This window comes from Glandiceps talaboti, chromosome 16, assembly GCF_964340395.1.
Source record: "Glandiceps talaboti chromosome 16, keGlaTala1.1, whole genome shotgun sequence".
NCBI lineage: Eukaryota > Metazoa > Hemichordata > Enteropneusta > Spengelidae > Glandiceps > Glandiceps talaboti.
In genome coordinates, this window is record NC_135564.1 from 872,181 (window position 1) to 894,547 (window position 22,367).

At 35.3% G+C, this 22,367-nt stretch overlaps 2 protein-coding genes across 4 annotated transcripts; one reads left to right on the forward strand and one right to left on the reverse strand.

Annotated features, from left to right (window-relative positions):
* Positions 1-306: 306 nt before the first annotated feature.
* On the reverse strand, positions 307-8,184 carry LOC144447348 (uncharacterized). 2 transcript variants are annotated; one of them, XM_078137317.1, is made up of 8 exons: positions 7,954-8,184; positions 6,566-6,802; positions 5,705-5,827; positions 4,799-4,935; positions 4,357-4,465; positions 2,756-2,980; positions 2,061-2,155; positions 307-1,210 (listed from the first exon to the last, which is right to left on the reverse strand). In XM_078137317.1, the coding sequence occupies exons 1-8, from the start codon at positions 7,976-7,978 to the stop codon at positions 1,094-1,096; spliced, it is 1,068 nt and encodes a 355-aa protein (XP_077993443.1). In that variant the 5' UTR covers positions 7,979-8,184; the 3' UTR covers positions 307-1,093. The 2 variants fall into 2 exon arrangements, with proteins under 2 accessions (XP_077993443.1, XP_077993444.1); XM_078137318.1 differs by having other exon boundaries at positions 6,566-6,818.
* Positions 8,185-9,572: 1,388 nt separating this feature from the next.
* On the forward strand, positions 9,573-22,357 carry LOC144447479 (uncharacterized). Of its 2 annotated transcripts, none has more exons than XM_078137515.1 (4): positions 9,573-9,698; positions 11,157-11,356; positions 11,953-12,066; positions 18,843-22,357. In XM_078137515.1, exons 1-4 carry the CDS (start codon positions 9,668-9,670, stop codon positions 18,969-18,971), a joined length of 474 nt encoding a protein of 157 aa, XP_077993641.1. In that variant the 5' UTR covers positions 9,573-9,667; the 3' UTR covers positions 18,972-22,357. The 2 variants fall into 2 exon arrangements, with proteins under 2 accessions (XP_077993641.1, XP_077993642.1); XM_078137516.1 differs by lacking the exon at positions 18,843-22,357 and adding an exon at positions 15,791-17,512.
* The last annotated feature ends 10 nt before the right edge of the window (positions 22,358-22,367 follow it).

The window sequence follows — 22,367 nt, forward strand, 5'->3', positions numbered from 1 at the left end:
ATTCCATGACATTCATACATGCCATGACCTTCATGCATTCCATGACCTTCATACATGCCATGACCTTCACGCATTCCATGACATTCATACATGCCATGACCTTCACGCATTCCATGACATTCATACATGCCATGACCTTCACGCATTCCATGACATTCATACATGCCATGACTTTGACCTTCATACATGCTATAACCTTCATACTTCCTTTGATCTGCTGAGAAGACAAACCAATTTTCAAGAAAAAATCAGACATGTATTTTAATCTCATATTTTAATTTATTATTACAAAATATGACATGTAGATATTAAAATGTGCAATAAATAAATATAGACAAAATTCATTTCTGAATCATCCTAAGAGAATAAACCCAGCATGGTCTTCATTACAATTCAGTTATTTCTGAAGATATTTATGTTTTATGTAAATGTTGCCATGACAGTACAGATTAAATTTAAAAGTGTATTTATTGAGAAATAGAAATGTACCTTATACAGACTAAAATGCATGACGGATTCTTTGCATTAGCAGTTCAAGTGCAACTTTCCCGACTTGGTGAGCCAGCAAGTCGAGTGTCATAAAAATTGTTTGCATCTCTAAAGCTATTTGCAATGTCACTGATAATGGGTCAGTAAAACCATAGACCCTCCAAGTCTATGGTAAAACTGATAACAACTGATATGACATTAGGGGCTTCACACTTAGATATTGAGCTTAGCTTTGCCTGATGTGTTATGTAATAGTGCTTTATCACATTTGTAAATATTGCCAACAAACATAATTCAGTGATAAGAAAGATAAGAAACCCCACTTCCTTAGCTAATGGCTTGATTCTGTAATGTCTATATTGGACAAATCTAGCAACCAGCCTAAATTAGACTCTAAGAATAATCTAAAGTATTTATAACACAGCTTGGTTCCTCTATACCAATCTTAAAAGGCCCACTTTGAAAAAAAAAAGGATTAAACATTACGAGTGAAAAACTGTTGTCTGACAAAGTTATACAAAAAGTTGGTCCAGAAAAAAATAATAACAATATCAAGCATACATAAAAGCCAACTTTGGTCATTTTTTGTAAATATCATAACAATTTAATTATTCCAAGTTCCAGTCTCTTTTTGTTTCTGTTTGGAAGCCTCTGTCTGTGCATATCTCTTCTCTCTTCCTGTAATTCTTCCCATCCGACCTGACTGATAATCTAGGATTGCCTGTAAATAGAAATGACAGCAGTGAAATGACAGCAGTGAAATGACAGCAGTGAAATGACAGCAGTGACATGACAGCAGTGAAATGACAGCAGTGAAATGACAGCAGTGAAATGATAGCAGTGAAATGACAGCAGTGAAATGATGAGTCATTTATATAATATTTATTATACTGGGTATTAATTAAATTTCTCAGGCAATGTACTATTATTTCTTTTATAAATCAAATAAAATTTGGTATCTTTTCAATTTATTTTACAACCAACCAACCAACCAACCAATCAATCTAACACTTATTTATTTATCAGATGACCATTTATGAGCTAGTCCCATTTATAAGCTCCTTTCATTCAGTGTTAATGCAGGAGGAAACTGGAGTAACCTGCATTGTACAGTAGAGTCAAACTGAACGACACTCTTCTTACTTACAGCATGGTAAATTTAATCAAACCAAGCCGACACCTTGCGGGTTCGAACCCAGGCTGTACAGGTAAGAGGCATATGAGCTAATAGATGCAAACATGCAGGTGCCAATGTTTTCATGTCTGCATGGTGGCAAGTTAAAGTTCATTACATTTAGACAAAGTGTAGCAAGAATCTGTATTACGTAATTTAATCTTGATGTCATAAAGTGTAGCATGTGTGGTTTCTGTGTGGTTGTAGCATATAGAGCCAGTGAACACTAACATGAAATGGGTTGTAAGAAATGACTAATTGACAGGTATTACACCTGCATTGATATATCACACAGGACCGTGTAAAACTGGTTGTACAGATCTAATAGTAATTTAACATGAAAACACAGATATATGTACCGTAATACTCGTAATTCATCAATTAATTGTACACCTACCTGTTCGATCTGTTCCTGTGTGTTCATCACAAATGGTCCATACCTTGCTACAGGTTCATTTAGTGGTACACCACCTAACAATAGTATGTGGCACACTGTAAAGTAATCAAACAAGTCCACTCAGTGGTTTGTTGTTTTGACAGCTCACTAGCCCACAGACTTGGCTAGCTGGCATGCAGACATACAAGCTTGAGTTTTCTGGCAAAGAGGACAGACAGGCTGGATAGCCAAGTCTCTCAGCTAACAGCTCTAGTGTATGAAAGTTTCAGAACATACAAATAATTTGCTTGACAAAATCTAAATACTTGAATATCATTTTGCATAAATTTCCACAACGATGGCGTTCCATCCACTGTTTCCTTTCTCACGATTTTAATACTAAAGCTTGTCAGAGAGATGTCCCCCTTCTGTTGGCATTGCTAGTTGAAGACTAGGTGGCATGTGTTCCCCTTCAAAACTGGAACTTTTGTCAATTCTAACTTGAGTTTGGTGAATTGCATTTTGACAAGATTTGTATGACGAGTCTACTGAAATTGTAAGCTCTGGTGTTAAAAGTTGTGTTTGTATAGAATGTGTTGATATTCCAAAAAGTTTCCTCATTTAATTAAGTAGAATCTTCACACAGCTCTAACTATATTCAGAAGTACATATAACCTTTAACCTCTGTCATGTTTGACCCATGACCCTTCACATACCTTGGTTGTCATCTGCTTGCATTGTAAACACAGATCCAGCTGTGAGTTCACCAATTTGACCCATTTTGGCCGGTTTCTTGTCATGACCAAGAAAGCCTGCTCCTCTCCATATATATGCAAATCCATTATAGGACTCTGGTACTTCCTGGGTAAAACTGGCACCAGGCTGGAGGCGAATATCTAGATACATTATTGGAGTTCTTGTCTCAATGTAGGCCTGGGTACCTGTATAGAATACCAATGGGATAATAGAAGTTTATCACTCGAAAAAAATGGAATACAATTTTAGTAAAGTACATTCTTAGCACTTGTCATATTTGAATGAAAGAATGGTAGATACGTAATTCTTAAGTCACACTTTAGGGAGTTTCTTCAACTTCAAGTCTTTTATAAATACTTAGAGTAAATGTAACATAGTGTGTATTTGTTACATATCTGTATCTCTGTATCGTTCTTTCAAGTTTTCTTTCAAGTTTTCTGTTTTTCAAAGAGAGTGGGCAGACACATTTATAGCTCAGACATAGTGATCTGAGCTTATAGTGAGTCTCTAATCCATGGTGTCTCTACTAACATTTCAGAAAGAGTTTGTGTGTCTCTACACCAAGTATGAATTTTATCGATGACTTAGAAGGCTTCACCTGTACAAAACAAAGTGATATATTTGATAACTTTTATTGGTGACTTAAAAGGGCTCACCTGTACAAAACAAAGTGATATATTTGATAACTTTTATTGGTGACTTAAAAGGGCTCACCTGTACAAAACAAAGTGATTTACTAAGTGACTTTTATTGATGACTTAGAGGGGATCTCCTGAGTGACTTTTATTGAAGACTTTGAGGAGCTCTCCTGAGTGACTTTTATTGAAGACTTTGAGCTCTCCTAGTGACTTTTATTGATGACTTAGAGGGCCTCTCCTGAGTGACTTTTATTGATGACTTTGAGCTCTCCTGAGTGACTTTTATTGATGACTTTGAGGAGCTCATCTGAGTGACTTTTATTGATGACATAGAGGGGCTCTCCCGAGTGACTTTTATTGAAGACTTTGAGGAGCTCTCCTAGTGACTTTTATTGATGACTTAGAGGGGCTCTCCCGAGTGACTTTTATTGATGACTTAGAGGGGCTCTCCTCAGTGACTTTTATTGAAGACTTTGAGGAGCTCTCCTAGTGACTTTTATTGATGACTTAGAGGGCCTCTCCTGAGTGACTTTTATTGATGACTTTGAGCTCTCCTGAGTGACTTTTATTGATGACTTTGAGGGGCTCATCTGAGTGACTTTTATTGATGACATAGAGGGGCTCTCCTAGTGACTTTTATTGAAGACTTTGAGCTCTCCTAGTGACTTTTATTGATGACTTAGAGGGCCTCTCTTGAGTGACTTTTATTGAGACTTTGCGAGGTTCTTGTTTATTTCCAACATTGTCAATGAGCTACCAGGTTGATGAATCACAGAGACTTGAATACTTCATTTGAGACAGAAGCAAATAATTTTGTGAAAGTAAACCTACTTGAGGTCGATTTTGATTTACTTTTGTATTTGTGGTTTGTGGTCTTTGACTACAATAATGAGAATACTAGTATCACAATAAGCAAATCATACCTAATGACTTTCCAGCAATAACTTTTACTTCAACTTTTCCATCTGGTGTTTGTACAACTGGGATCTTCTCAGGGGGTGTGTCCTGATAGCGAGGTGCAATAAATTTGTCCTGAATAAAAATATGTTTTAATATTAATGACAAAATGATAAATATTACTTATTGTGAAAAAGACTCAAAGATAGGCAACCTAACAAACTTTATGACAAACCAGACATGTTATGTGACAATGTTCTACTACCAGCATATACCGTAGATGATCTAGCCTGGACTCCATGTGAATGAGGGTTTTAAATTCATAGATGTGGAAATATAAATCAAAGCCTGGATTCTAGGCTATAGCTGATCAAATTCAACATCCTTACACTTCTATGATATTATATACAGGTCTTCAATGTAGATCTGGTCGACAGAGGGCACTCTACATAGATGACTGATACTTACTACTGCAGGTAAATTGACCCATAGTTGAAAGCCTTCTGAAAGGCCTCCATTTTTGATGATATCATCAGATGGCATTTCACTGTGTACAACACCACTGCCTGCTGTCATCCATTGCACCCATCCAGCTCGTAAAACTCCTATAAGAGAGAAATAAATGTCAACTGACAGTGACACTCAACAGGACATCTTAGTTTCATGGAAATCAACAGTGACCTTATTCAGAAGAAAACAGGGATACTTCCTTGACTAATTTGCCAGTGTAACTGATAACACTACAAATTACACCATTATATACAGAATCTGGTTCTATGTTTTATTACAACACACACGTAAACCTAGTGTCAACCAGACTGTGTGAAATTAACGTAAAATGACTGTTGGTCATATTAAAGGGTGGACAGGGTAGCAACAGCTGTTGGTCATTATGACAAATTGTTGGGCTTTACTTAACACAGTTTATGATAATGCAGTTTGCCAATCATAGAATGGAACTTAGAGATGCCATATAATAATAATAGCAGACATTTACAAAGCCTATCCATATGATCATAGCACTGTACAATTACTACCCCTGGCACAGACCTATATTGGCACAAATGTTGTATGCAGTAACTTCCTCAACTCCCGGGGGAATATACAATCCATTGCAGCCTCTGTAAAGTGTAAGCACACATGATTAAAGCCTTCACATTACAACCTCTATCCTACCAGGTCCCCAATTATACAGTTGGGTTGACTGAGGCACTATCGAGGTTCAAATCTTGCCGAAGGACTTTAGCCACTCAGAAACAAACAGCAGCAGCTAGGCTCATACCTGCAACCATAGAAAATATTGTCTATGCTGCAACCTGTTGATTCTAAGCTGGCCACTCTAACCATTCCACCATCATGGGTCTCTATGCTTACCTTCATTACCAACAGAGTCTTTATGATGAGCACCACCATTTATCAGGTATGTTACAGTCTCAAAACCACGATGTGGGTGATCTGGAGCACCAAGTGCTTCTCCTGGTTTGTGAACAGTTGGACCTGTTGACATGATAAATATTATTATATTACAACCACTCTGAGTTTTCACTCAACTCTTACTGTTAAAGGGCAGCCCTTAAGTTCATTCTATGTTTTTTATGTTACAACTCTTCGTGTTAAAGGGCAACCCTTAAGTTCATTCTATGTTTTCTATGTTACAACTCTTAGTGTTAAAGGGCAACCCTTAAGTTCATTCTATGTTTTTTATGTTACAACTCTTAGTGTTAAAGGGCAACCCTTAAGTTCATTCTATGTTTTCTATGTTACAACTCTTCGTGTTAAAGGGCAGCCTAATAAGTTCATTCTATGTTTTCTATGTTACAACTCTTAGTGTTAAAGGGCAGTCCTTAAAGTTCATTCTATGTTTTCTATGTTTCTCATACAGTACAGTACAGTACAGTACAGTATATTTTATTTGACATGAAATAATGTAAAAAATACATTATCTAGAGTCAAAAACAACATACAGAAACAACAAAAACAAAAATAATTGATAATTATTAATATTATGCAAAGATGTATACCCCACCCACCCATCCCCACCCCCAACCCCACAACCATCAACATCACCCTGCCTTCTTCTAAGACATTCCATCATATGACATATTCATAAATCAATGATAACAATCAGTTACAGTTTTTAATACTATACAGAATTTAATATCAAATATGTAAATATGTAAATATGTAAATATATGAGCTGAGAGGCATGATGTAGACTTATTGGAATGCACTAACCAAAATGATCCAACATTAAGAAAGGATCCACCATTGACAATCTTCCACCAATTGGTCTCCGTATCAAAAATCCTCCTCCTTCTCTCTGTTCACGTGCTGTTATGATTTCTTTCACTGATCGTTCCATGGTTTCTATGGCAACACTATACCACTGTTTTGGTTGACAAAATTGACTGAAGTTCTTATCTTGTACACTCCTTGATGTTATGATGTAACTCCCGTATATTAAGATGAATACTGAAATCAAACAAAACTAATTTACGCTGAATGACATTGATCTTATTTTTATACAAAATATACAAGAAAGCAAAAAATATCTTTGATATTACTATCAAATCCGTAAATCAAACAAAACTAATCTACATTGCATTTAATCATTTTAATAATCCAAGTGTCTACATTTCTTAATTTACTCCAAAATATACAAGAAAGCAGAAAATGTATATGATGCTATAAACTGTAACCATGGTAACTGTTGAACATTATTAGTTTGTTTCATTGTTGGTTTAAAGCTACACTGGCTGCAACTAACATTTTCTTTAAAAATATTTTTTTTTAGATATAATGACTTATAATATTGTACACCCTGAACAGTATCAAATCACCTTGTGGTATAACAATTTGTGTAGCTCTACATAGTATGGTCACAGATAAATCCGATTAAACTGATTTTGGGTCTGCGTCCATCCAGTGACACCCCCCCCCCCCCCTCTCCCATGCAATAATAATTTCAACTTGTTACTGTACTACATACTGTAATATGCTTACAATCAACAACTAATTGACATACATAGTAAAATGTCTAATCATTGGTATTTTAATAATTTCCTGCGAACATATTGTGGATTGTGTTACCAAAAAAAACCCACTCCAGCTACAATTAGTGTAGGTTTAAAAGATTTCTAGTAATCTACAGGACTGGTGTATAATGACAAAATCTGAGTCAAAGTCTATTGTCTCTTGCAAAGATTAATCAAAATAAACAAAACGTGTTATCAACACCGACTTTTATCATGTACTCTATGATTACAATATGTTCAAAATAAACTGCTTATATTAACATCATGATTAAAAAAATATACTGATTAATTTTGTAAAGTTTTCTCAAAAATGTAAAAGAAAATACAGTTTGCGTAAAACTAATTTGAAGATAAATTTCCTACGTCACATAACTTGCAGTGGATAATTGAATATGTGATGTATATACCGATAGCTTGTTACAGCAGTATACTATATCCAGATGTTATTAAAGTGTTACAATCATTCATTCAATCTTTTATACCCTACATTAGCATCCAGACTACGGTATACTATACCCAGAATGTTAAAATGTGTATAGCTTGTTACAAAAGTATACTATATCCAGATGTTACATAGGAAAGACTTACCAGTAATCTTTGTATACAAACTCATACCAGCTATACAGGAAGTACACACACTGTTTTCCCTTACTCATGTCATGCCCTGTTTTACATAAACAACAATATTGCAGGGGGTGCCACACCCAAGATCCAAAAATTCACAGTGGGCAAGAGCTGGTATATGGCATGCATGGTCCATACAATTGAACATATTATTACAGGCTCAACCCTGTATTCAAGACTACATTGTTACATCTTCTTTCTAGTGGGACATAAATGTGCATTCTTCTAAACTTTTGGTAAAAATATAAAATATTTAACTCAAATATGAAAGCAGTCAAAACACAGTATAGATCACATGACCCCTTCAGTGTGTGCTGTGACCTTTACACATCCTTTGATTTGAAAAAATAAAAACATTTTGAAGACAAATATTGCACAATCTTTTAACCTTCAATCAGTATTTTCACTATTTGTAAAATGTCAATACAGCATCTTAATGAAATGAATAAAATATGAAATAAATAAGAAATTAATTGATAAAAATATAAACAAACTTTGTACCTCTGAAGTTAAAGTTGCTTTGAAGATTTCTGTAGATGAAAGATTCTGTAAATTTTGTTAAAATTTAGTAGATGAATTTCATATTTTTGATTCTTTTTTCTCATTATACAAATGAAAGAGAGGCACTTTTTCTCCTTTTTCATCAAAATAATCTAAATTCACATTCTTTAAATGACAAGTAAATTCTTTTCATATTTTGACCTCAGACGATAAACTTCCTCTCGGAAAATGTAAACAGTCCTTCAGCAGTTGGTTAAAGGATTGTATTCCCTCTATTTCTGTATATTATTTTTGTATGCTTTACCATGATTGCTATATTGCATGTTGTTATGTAATAAAAATATGATCTGAAGTGTATTAACAATTCTGAGGAATGATACATTTATGAATGACCAAATTAAACACTAAAGATTATTATTTTCATCTTTTCTTTAAAAACGATATAACAAGTGATGACTGCATAGATTGCTTGACCTTTGACTTTTCAATTTTTCATTTCTGTTTACATGTAAATAAAGATAATGCTCTTTGTAATAGTGGTACGACTTTCCAAGAGCAGCGATATGTCTGAGTACTAGAAGTTTAACAACACTTTAGGGAAGGAATTCCTTGGTTTCAATGTTATAGTTCATTCTATAGTTATACAGCTTTTCCTTAGAAAGACGATTCACAAATTTGAGTGTGAACAAGACCGACTACTCTATACTGTTTGCTGTGCGACAAGTTATTTCGAAATAAGATATTGACAAGGTGCTGACTCACCTGCCTAAATTCATAATCAGCTGACCCACTTTTGTTCGTTTTCCCATACTTGTCGTCTGATGGCGCTATAATGGTGGAAGATACCACTACATCATGGTGACTAGAGAGGATTGTCGCGTTTCTTTTGGATTTTTTCAAGAACAATTTTGATAAATTCATTTCTATTTCATTTTTATAATGTATACAATATTGTGATTATAATGTCAATATTGAAATGAAAAACACAAATAAAAAAATAAATCTCGAATCACTATATGGTAACCCCCGGTAGAAAAATATATATTGCCAGTGACGTTAAGATTTTTCGACAACATTTATCACGTGACTATTAATTGACAAAGGACCGAACGAGATATATTCGTACGCAGGCTTATATTTGGCAGAAGTTTAACTAAAATCCAATTTAACAAGAATCATGTCAGCGGGACACCCAGATGAAAAGAAAGGTAAGCTAAACACCTGTGTCTTGTATGCGAGGTTTGTCGTAAATGGCGAGAAAAACACCGTTGTTCTTTCCATTTATACGTCGTTGTTGAAACTTGATGTTGAAAACAAACATTTATTGGTTGGGTATGTGATGTAACAAAGCTATCGGAGTTTGAGAGACCATTAGGGATCTACCCAGTTTGTATTTGTGGTTCACCAGTCACTATTACTACTCCAAATAAACTGCAAAGTTTCTGTAAAGATAGACACAGATATATAGGGTGGCGATCGTCTCGTTAGTAACAAGCCTTGAACGCTGGTAACCGATTGCATGTTTTGTTTAGGGCCGTGAACTCTTCTCGTGAGACGAAAACGCCAGGCCTTGAATGCTAGAGTCTCTAAATAGCGCCAAGGAATAAGACATATCATTGTAGAATAAACGTTAGCTTTTCAGTTTCAGTAGTACTTTCTGCCAATATGGCAATAATACACGTAGAAAGATAAGATATTTATTACACTAATAATATATAAGACCCTCAGCAGAGAGTGACTATATTATTAGTACAGCTGGGGAAGGGTGAAGTGAAACTGATTTCATTACATTACAAATTGAAGTGTTGCATTAATTAATTATTATGCAAACGGATGCACTAATTTAATTTATTCAGGAAGTGCATTAGAGTAAAAAAATACAATGATAAGTGCTCAATGAAAATAACATTAAAATTAAATTTGAAAAAAAAGCCACATTTATACTGTTATTGCTTATTATACAGTGTCTAAATACATTTTAACAACTGACAACCCTGAGAAAATACACCTTGATGGTTGATTTACATACTTTTCAGAAGATATGATTATCAATCTAGTGTAGGAAATTTTTTCCAAGTTTCTTGACATTAAATTCTGTTAATATAGCCCTGTCATAAGTATGTTAAACATATGTTGAGAACTATCATTTGACATATGAACATTCTAAGGAAAAGAAGGTGTCTGTTGACATGGAATCAGGGTTAGGGATTTTCAAACAAAAATAGCATTGTAGTGTAAGGGCAGTAAGCAGGTAAAATCTACCTGAGTCCCACAGTCATTTTACTGCAGTTGCCAAACAAAAATGGCAGTTACAGTGCCTTAGAAATTATGGCAGCGATGCTATAGTTCCTCCCATTCTGTTACTGGGGTTGCCAATTATCAACACAAACAATGGTAGTGGGGAAGGGGGGGTCTCTTTTTATACTGCCTGCCACTACAAATGTTATTTTGCACATCTGAACATGGATACAGCCACAATAGTCCAACTTGTGGACAACATAAAATGAGACTTGATTGAGACTGCTATCTCTCTCTGTGTGGTCAGAATTGGCTCCCAACTTACTTTGTCTACAAGCAGGACAATTGCCATACAAATATATTACAAGAAGTGAGACCAGGAACAAGTAGTACATGTATGCCTATTCATACACCCTTTGTTTTTGCAGGTGAAGGCCAATACCATGGACCCCCACCAACTTATCAACCTACCCATGGACAGGCATACCCCATGCAGCAGACATACCCAACTCAGACAGGTCAATACCCACAATATGCCATGCCGCCCCAACAAGGCTATGTTGCAGCACCTGCTGGCTATCCACAGGGACCTCCACCTCCGTACACAGCACAAGGAGGCCATCCTGCAGTAAGTGTTAGCAATGTTTTTAATGATACCTGTTACATTAGAATATTCAAAGAAGTGTTGACACAAATCAGCAATCTTTACTCTTACTAGTGCTGAGTGTCACATGACATGAACAATCACAACTTAATGTTACACAGAGTGTTACCAATGAAGCAAAAATAGAAGTATGAAATTGTACCATTGTGTGTTCACAAGTTCAAAATGATTCTCCTGAGAAATGAAGTTCAAATTCATGTTCACTAATGTTTGGTATGGAAACCAACGTCAATATGGGGAATTTAATTTCCTATGCTGTGAAAGCAGGAAAGTATGGATGCCTTGCATACTAAAGGATATATTAATTATCATAGGACAGGAACAGCCTGCATGTCATCAAACTATCACCGAAGGATATTTCATATCCTATTCTGCAGAAAGGGAAAGCATAGATTCCTGGCATTTCACCCAGTGTTTCATTTCCAGTGCTGTGGAAATTCCAAATAGAATAGTTGCATATAGCATTGTATTCCACATGTCTCTATTTATTATATTTTCACTGGGTGATGTAAGTTACAACAGTGGTTTTAATTGCAATCCTATTGTGTGTCTCTATTTAGTATCCACCACAAATGCAAGCACAGTATGCCCCACAGCCAACTCAGGCTTATGCAGCACCAGGTGCCTTTGATGCAGGGGCAAGGTTTGGAGTTGGATCCACAGTCAATATTCCAGTAAGTGTCTAAACTTTTACAATAATCACAGGTATATGTATGATTATCACTAAATCAGGTATATATGGTATTCACAATTGTCTCAATCATTGACTATTTTCCTTCACTTTGGGGTACAATATGTGGCAAACCTGTACCTAGACAATAACATCTGCACAGTAAACTTGTCTGATGGATTACAACTTGACCAGGAAATATGGGCACATTGTCTAGAATGTTTTTCCATTGTCAGTTGTAATATTTCCCAAATTTCTTGCCAGGACCAAGATTAACCCAACCCCCTATCCAAACCACCCCACCCACCATTACATCAACATATATATATTGACCTTGCGTAACCATTTTGATCTGTCTTGGGACAAAGTTCAGATTTCATGTTATGTAACCATTCTCAATAAAGACTATTTATACATCATGTTGAAACTATTCTTTCTTTGCATTTAATTGCTTTGTCACTGTTCTGTCGGCCTACTTTAAATTCTCTGCAAAACCTGTCCATTTGTCAAGTATAGATGAAGAAATCTCCCTTCAAAGTCATAAATGATCATTTTTTTCACCACAGTTTTATTGCTTCTCTAGTAATAAACCAATTGCTAGAATTCCAGGTAGTGTTTGTCCTTCACTAGATGTCCACTCAGTTGCCTTGCTGTCTTAACATTTTCATGGCAACAAGAAATGAAATGAATAGCAATGTGCTCATGAAAAGAATCAGTCATTTTTCCATTGAAAAGTAACAAAAATTGGCTTTTAATAATTAAAAGTTTTTGTCGATATCCTGTGAGATAATGTGGGCCAAAGTTAACCTCTCAATGCCCTTCACCATTGTCACAAGTACAGAGTGTAGTTAGTGAATGCTATGCCAAAGTGTAGTTAGTGAGGTGAACGCTATGTGAGTGTGTAGTTAGTGAATGTTATGGAAGTGTATGTAGATAGTGAAGGCTATGAGAGTGTAGTTAGTGAACACTGAGTGTGTAGTTTGTGAATGCTATGTGAGTGTGTATTTAGTGAACGCTATGTGAGTGTATGAGAGTATGTAGTTAGTGAATGCTATTAGAGTGTGAGGTAGTGAACACTATGCGAGTGTGTAGTTAGTGAACGCTATGTGAGTATGTAGTTAGTGAACACTGAGATTGTGTAGTTAGTGAACACTATGCGAGTGTGTAGTTAGTGAACACCAAGCGAGTGTATGAGAGTATGTAGTTAGTGAATGCTATGTGAGTATGTAGTTAGTGAACATTATGTGAGTGTTTGAGAGTGTGTAGTTAGTGAATACTATGAGAGTGTGTAGTTTGTGAACGCTATGTGAGTGTGTAGTTAGTGAATGTTATCTGAGTGTGTAGTTAGTGAACGCTATGTGAGTGTGTAGTTAGTGAACGCTATGTGAGTGTGTAGTTAGTGAACGCTATGTGAGTATGTAGTTAGTGAACATTATGTGAGTGTTTGAGAGTGTGTAGTTAGTGAATACTATGAGAGTGTGTAGTTTGTGAACGCTACGTGAGTGTGTAGTTAGTGAATGTTATCTGAGTGTGTAGTTAGTGAACGCTATGTGAGTGTGTAGTTAGTGAACGCTATGTGAGTGTGTAGTTAGTGAACGCTATGTGAGTGTGTAGTTAGTGAACACTATGTGAGTGTGTAGTTAGTGAAGGCTATGTGAGTGTGTAGTTAGTGAACTCTATGTGAGTGTGTAGTTAGTGAACGCTATGTGAGTGTGTAGTTAATTAGTGAACGCTATGTGAGTGTGTAGTTAGTGAAGGCTATGTGAGTGTGTAGTTAGTGAAGGCTATGTGAGTGTGTAGTTAGTGAATGCTATGTGAGTGTGTAGTTAGTGAATGCTATGTGAGTGTAGTTAGTGAACGCTATGTGAGTGTTTGAGAGTGTGCAGTTAGTGAACGCTATGTGAGTGTGTAGTTAGTGAACGCTATGTGAATGTGTAGTTAGTGAACGCTATGCGAGTGTGTAGTTCGTGATCATTATTTGAGTATGTAGTTATTGACAGTAGTACTATATTTTATGTAGACATAATAACAAACCCATATGTTGTCTGCAAATTCTATGTAAAAAGTAAAGCATACAGCCATTTATAGCCAGCCAGCTAACAAACCCCACAGGACGCTGATAGAAGATCAGTGGTTCAATATACGTATGTACATGCATTCGTATAGGGATGTGTGTTTTAGAGAATAGGACATCCATCGGTAGAAAAAGTTTTTCGCTAACTCCTCCCACAAACGGTGGAATCGATCAATGAAATTTTCCCTGTTGTTCCTCCAACCCATTCTTCCCAGAACACACACTATAGGAATACGTATTTTCGATTTTTAGTAGTAGAAATCGACTGATTCTTACCATCAGGATTGTCAATGTTACTTACCGCCATGTTGAATACGCAACGGACGCTGGGAAAATCAGGAATTTGTGTTCGTCGCAATATAGACTTGGCTTGTAACTAAACGACTTGTACCAGGTACTATGTAGAATTTTCCCGCAACTTGTATTTTTGTACTTGTCACTATATCGATCGTGCTCTAGACTAATATTTGTTACCTACCCCTGATAATGAAATTCATTTTACAACATAATTATACAGAGTTCTCCCCAACCTTGAAATTAGTGCTGGTCAGCCATTGCTGTTCATGATTATTTGATATTCATTATGTTTGATCCTTATCAAATGTAGACTGTAAGATACGTCATGTCGCCCTGCCCTCACCAGCTTCCTCCTTCTTGACCAATGTGTGAGGGCGCCCTGTCATGGCTTACCTTACAATATGTATCAAATGTAGACTAAGATACGTCATGTCGCCCTGCCCCACCAGCTTCCTCCTTCTTGACCAATGTGTGAGGGCGCCCTGTCATGGCTTACCTTACAATATGTATCAAATGTAGTAAGTACAGGTAGCATACAAGCAAGTCAGTTTTAACAGTAAGAATGGAATAGAGCTGTCCAGCACAATACATGTACTAGAAAGTTTTTAACCCTTTCATGACTAGAGACGAGTTTTAAATAATATGGGGACCCAATTTATATGAATATTTTCATAATTACAATAATATTACTTTATTAGGAAGTAACATTTCTTTATTTCCAGTCTAAAATGAAGTTGATATATGCCAAAAACTTACATAAAACAAGAATTTTGTCCAAACAATTTTGGCGGGAATGTTTTCAGTATTGAAGGAGTTAAGGTAGATATTATATAGGAAGTCACTTAGGTCACATGATGGTTCCTATCTACTGCAATGACTTTTGATACATTAGGAAGACAAATCAATATCACTCACATATACCCAATATCAGATAAGATAAGACAAGTGAAAACTGAGATACGATATATTTATCATTTCACATTTCTCTGTGTTATCAACATCAGTCGTTTGTTTAATATGTAAGCTATAACAAAAGTCATTACAGAAAACGCATAAAACATCTTGTGGCCTAAATAACTGTCTATGCCTATGTTTCTTTCATAATAACTGTATGATAATGAGTAATGGTCAGCACTAACTGCAATGGGGAGGACCCTGGTTATATCCAGAGCTAAACATAGATATCCCATTAAGACAACAATCAAGATTAAGAATGTATAAAAAAAAGTTGATGTGTTAAAAAAAAGTTGATGTGTATGACAGGATAATACATGCACAGAACGCCATCCCTAAATATCATTTTAAAGCATTCTTTTATTGCTCTAACTGTCTAGTATTGCATTCTCTCCTTTCATAGCCTCCTCCCCCAGGTGTAGCACCTAATGCCGCACAAATGGCCTCCATGCAAGGCCAAAATGTTGTGGTTGGACAGAGGAAGGGAGATTGGTTTAGTGGTGGTTCAGATGGTGGTTACGTCTGGTGGTAGTTGGTGTCTGTACAGAATTAGCATATGAGCACAATCAAGTTGTATACTGACGAACTAGACTGACTGGTTTTCAACGTTATAGTTAATCTGAACAGAATCCCAAACATTGCCAGACTAATGATAACAAAAATGGATCTGAAAGAGTCACCAGTGAGAAATTGGAGACAGCAGGACTGAACATATTTACTCCATGTACTATCAACATATATATATATATAGCTGGAAGAATCAAATCATTCTGTTCGTAGCTTTCAACTTTAACATAGTTGAGTTTCAATTCATTTGCTGTATTGTCACAAAACATCAGTGGTTTTTGCTGTATTTTCGCACAATGTTGTCAGCTTTATTTACAAACAAGTTGTGAATGAATACATCATATTCCGGTTATCAAAAAGACCAAATAGTGTATAATTTGGCCACTAGAGGGCACTATTCAACAGCAGACATTTTTCTGTAAGTGTGGGTCAGATCCATTCAGTTCTAGTGTACTTTGAAAATCACCCTTTCCCAACTTTTCATGGCAATCATCAATAATGCTCCTGGTTCATTCCAATTGTTCTGCTTTTTTCTGCTTTCACTTGTATAAGTTGTACATTTTGTTGATGTTCTTCCACAGTGACTGTTTCTTACACTGCCATGCATTTGACATACAGAATGAAATCTTTAGTCCTCATTTTCTCTACTCTGGAACATACTTACATCTTCCAACAATGGTTGAAAAGAAGGTGACCGGAATATGACGTATTGTCATCAACAATTTTGACATTGTAGAAATCTAAGCTCTGTTAGATAAATGATAAAAGTGATTCTCTTTTTTTGAAGAATCTGTCTTTGAAATAATTAAAATCAGTATTCAAATGAAAAAAAATTCTAGATGAAAATATTACAGATTATTTTCTACAAGACTGTAAATCATAATGTTGATAAAAAATGTATTTGTGCATTTTCTCAAGAAGTGTGGCTATCTTTATGCTTTGTTAGCTGATTTACATATTTTTGATAAAAAGCATACCCTCTAAAAATAGACTGTAGAAACATCAATGGATGAATGGACCTTTTCATAAAATGTGCCCTTGTGGAAAACATACTGTCAAGGCATAGATAGATGGATGAATGGACCTTTTGCATAAACACTGGACTCTCTTTTGGAGAATAGACTGTCAAGGTGTAGATGAATGAAATGTAACTTTTCATTGTAAATAGGCTGTCAAAGCAGAGAAGGGTGAATGGACCTTTTCATAAAATGTGCCCTCGTGGAAAACATACCGTCAAAGCATAGATGAGTGAAATGTAACCTTTGTCAGATGTAAGGAACTATAGATATATAATTGAGATGTAATCACATAGAATCGTTTTATAAATAGTTGCCATAATATAATACTGTACTTATCAGACCCTTGGTATGTACTTGGACAAGAGACTCTGTCGTTATGACGATGAGTCAGTTTTGACAGAAAGAGACGTAAATTGTTAGTATTGCAGTATTATAGTGAAATGTAGCTAACGTTCAGATATTTAACACAACATGTAGAAAGATGATTTCACAAATAATTGGGCCACAGAACAAGTATAAATAAATTTTGTATAAACTTAAATATGATACTTGGTATCTTGACATCTGTTCATCATGTAGTTTGTGTGTGTGTGTATTGTGTGTGTGAGTCTGTGTGTGTATTGTGTGTGTGTCTGTGTCTGTGTGTCTAGTCTGTGTGTGTGTGCGTGCGTGCGCGTGTGTGAGTTTGTAATGTTTAAACATACAATAATGCAAAAACAACAGTGTTTTATTTGTGTGCAAAGAATTGGATAGTAGCCATAAGATTTCTGAGATTTCTGAAATTTGTTGATAATTTTATGGAATTGATCACTTATCAGTAAGAAGATGGAAAGATTGTCATCTGTTTATATTCTGTACACACCAAGAATCTTGTAAGATCTACCTATGGGGGGTTAGTTGTCATCTAAAAAGTCGGTGACGGTCCACATCAGCCAATTCTACCCTTCACCACATTTCACATTTATTCATTTCAAATACTCCCATCTTCTCAGTGTCATTTTACTATTAGAAAAATTGCTTTACATATAATGAAGATAAATGTCAAAAAGCAGTCATTGAAGTTACGTATCCTGGCAACAAGGTATCCTGGCAACAACAAATATTTTTATCTAGATATACTGTAAAGCTGATACAAGATTGTCACAAAGCTATTCTTTCAATAGCAGCATTGTATGAGGCAAATTATTGGATTACATGTGTCAACGATTTTGATTGGTCATCACAAAATCACTCATTCAATGGCTGCATTGTACAAGGCAGATCATTGGATTAAAAATATTTCTTGTCAATGATTTTGATTGGTCCATCCAAAATCATTTATTCAGTTTCAATGGTTGCATTGTAGGAGACATCATTGGATTAAAATGTTTCAGTTTGATTAATCATCACAAAATCACACGGTCAGTGGTTGCATTGTACAAGACAGATCAATGGATTAAATGTATTGCATGTCACAATGAGTTTGATTGGTTATTTTCACACATGGATTTTGATTGGTGTATTTGATACCACATGTAGGTTGATTGGTTAGCTTCATATCCCATAATACATTCTTGTATCTGCTGTATTCCTACCTATTTATGGCAAGTTTGAAAGAGTGCAACAGTTATCAATCAATCAATGGTATTTAGAATCTGTACTATGCCAAGTATGAACACTTGAGGCCAAGGTTTCAATCCCAGGTTCTCACATTAATGTTATCATATCTTTGGAACCATAATGATTACTTTGGATCATTCTTTTGTTTTGGACCAACTTTTTCTACAGCTCTGCTGGACAACTGTTTTTCACACCTAAATTTTAATTGCAAGTCAAGCTCAGCCTTCAAAGATGATGTTACTGTAATACATATTGGTATTATCTTTACAGCCACCACCTCCAGGAGTAGCACCAAATACTGCCCAGATGGCACAATCACAGGGCCAGAATGTAGCAGTTGGACAAAGACAGGGTAATTGGTTATCTGGTGGTTCAGATGGAGGCTATGTCTGGTGGTAGAGACTCAATGGCGTTAATCATGCCTTTCTTCAACTATCTCCCTAAGCCTCACTATAGCCAAAGGAACCTTTAACACATAAAATGATGGGCTGAAAAAAACAACAACTTACTTTACTCTTATGCTGTGTTATCGAACAAAAATAAATTTGATCATGGTACTTTACTGTGGTACTTTATTTTTTTGACAAGGTGTCTCGCGTGCATCTTAGCAGAAATATTGTCTAGAATTGGTCAGTTATCAAAAATAGATGAAATTATTTTGAAAATAAGTTGATATTCAAGTGCCATTTGATGTCATTGTACAACTGTGATGTAGTTTTTGTAAATTGTATGCCAATGAGTTTACTGCTAAAAACATTGGTTGCTCATATTTTTTGGTTACAATTTTTTTTGAATAAATTGTTACAAATCCCTATGTATGATTCTGTTGGCTTGACTTACAGTAGACATCAAACTGGTAAAAGGAATTTCAGAAATGACATGGTTGATAAGAACTTCCTATGAAAACATGCCTACAATGTAGTCTGTATGGTACGCCATGACGGGGCGCCCTCACACATCAGTCAACCCCCAGGCAGGTGAGGGCTGAGTGATGTGATGTATCTTACAGTCTAGTAACCTACAGTGTTATGAGTCTAAAAGTATGTGTGGTATCCTACTATATATCAAGACACTATCCATAGTGAGATCACATCTACTTGAATTCTTGTTTCTGTATTCCACTCATAATAGGAATGTTTTTAATACAAGGTTCCTATCAACTCTTATTTTCGTAACTGTTATTCAAATCATCCCCCTTTGCAGCTAGATCAAATTTATCTAATTACTAGTTACATCCCAAATAATTCTTAATATATATCATGTTTTACAGTTTAGGCCATTTTTTAGCATGTGACAATCCATATAGTATGTACAGTATGTTTACATCTCAATCAAACTTGAGAGTAGACAGTGAACTTGACTTGGTGAAGCCAACAGAATGTATACATCAACTCAAAGTCAGATTTCCACATACAAATACAGTATAGTTGTAAGGAAGATGATGGTCACCAACGTCCGAGTACTTGTTTCCAAAGAAAAAGTTACTTAGTGTAATATTCATCATCACTTGTCTAAATACCAACAGCCACTGACAAATCTTCTATCGTATAAACTGATGTGATACTGTAGTCTAACAAATAACAGTAAAATGGCATCACTTGATTCAGATGGTATGAGAATACAGAATCACAGCAGTTAATACAATAAGAGGTTTGTCTGTGACTACGAGTCATTAAACAAGTGATAGTGAAGGGTAAAATATAAGTCAACTTTTATTTGGAAACAAAAGTGAAAAAGAATACTTATAAGCTGCAGACCATGTGATGTCCCTTTAAGTGACTTGCCAACACCTTCTCTTTATTTCTTAAAAAATACTGCATTATTCAGATTTTCACCCCAAAATGCCAAAATTTGTGAGTACAGACTTGATACAAAGAAATATACAAAGAAGAGCATGTTCTAAAATGTACCTCAACTGACATACTGTTTGGGTATACTGTACTTGTCCATATATAAATGTCTTTGGAGATTACATTAACCATAGACCCTCCACGTGGAGGGTCTATACATAAACCTAGTAGTAAACAAACCTAGGGTGATGGCTTTATACATGAACAACTTACAGTGTTTCATAAATACAATCAAATGTTCAACTAAAATATTTTATTGCAAAATATAGAAATGTATCACATGTACATAACACAGCATTCAAACATTGAAAGGTAAATTGTGAAGAAGAAACTAAAAACAGTACCAACAAACACATACTGCACACATATATATTGATACCTGGTTATACAGCAAATTGTCCTGAATTATGTGAATTGTCTATTATTTGACTATTTTCACCTGCTATGTAAAATTTACATATTATTTGAGTCTTCACCTGTTATGTAAAATTTACATATTATTTGAGTCTTCACCTGTTGTGTGAAATTTACAGTTTTTATTATGTCTCATGTACATTGTGAGTTAATGAAGTAGTAACATGTATTCAAGGATAGTTGATACAGTAATTCTGACATTATTTTAGCTGTGAATATATACCACAGGCTTTGAGGCTACGTCATGACTTAAATCCATCCAACTATGTGATCAAAATTATGATGAAAATAAATCAAGATGCAAAAAGAGAATGGGTTGAAGAGAGATAATCCGAGTTTGATATGAATCTAGTTTCAAAACATGTCAACTGTGACTGGAATCTAAAATGACAACAATTTAAAACCATATGTGATCTCTCAGTAGAAATGAGCACAAAATATAACTGGATACCAGACATAGACTCAACATACACTACATGAATATTTTGATAGCCAGTTTTTATCAACCATGTCTTTCTGTAATTACTGTTTTGGCCAATCCCCGTATGTAGCTGTAGTAGCTTGGTTGATTTATCTTCATTATAGATATTATGTAGCCATTTAGTCTGTAGCAATTGAACAAATGCAATCTATGTGTAAACAATGTCAACAAAGGAGATATGTAAATGTATGCAAATTAATCACAAGTGACACTTGATATGAAGGATACTGACGAGGTTGGTGACCTTTATGCAAATCAAGGGAGTCTTAATTTGTACAATGGTTTAAAGGTCATTGGGGGAAATTATAGATTGATTTTATACCTGCTACGTAAAAGCATAAAATTGTGAACACTAGTAAGAAAACACCCATAAGGGTCAACCTTATGTGATGGGTAGCTATTATTGCCAAGTTTGGTTATGTAAGTATAATAGATTCCAAATCTAAAATGATAGGTTGGTAAACACCCATAAGGGTCACATTTGTGAGATGGATTGGATAATTACATACAAAGTAATGTCCAAGTATAGACTGTAAGATATGTTGTATCATTCTGCCTTCACCGTCCTGCTCCATCGACAAAAGGGTTGGCTGATGTGTGAGGGTGCCCTGTCATGGCGTAACATACAGACTGTCTATAAGAAACTACCAACCATCTCAATTGTACCATGTAGTGGAATTATGTAGTGTATATTTTGAAGTCATACATACAATATGTAATCTGGTTAATTCACAACTATTCTGCTATCTTCGGTGATCTTTTTATTTTTATTTGAATATATATGATGATAATAAATTTGTACAAAAGAAATAAACAAAAGTCATCAAAGTGAAAAAAAAAGTATTTTGTGTTTTATTAAATTCACACATATGGGAATTATTGTAAGGAATATTAGTGCGCCACCTGTGGTCTATTCTGTTACCAAAGACTACCCTTGTTTATCTACTTGACATGTCTGCCTTGCTGGTGGCTAGGTCGAATCCCTGGGGTCAAAATATAGCTCCACAAAACACCAACATTGTGTATGGTTTCAGAAGAATGTCACCAAAA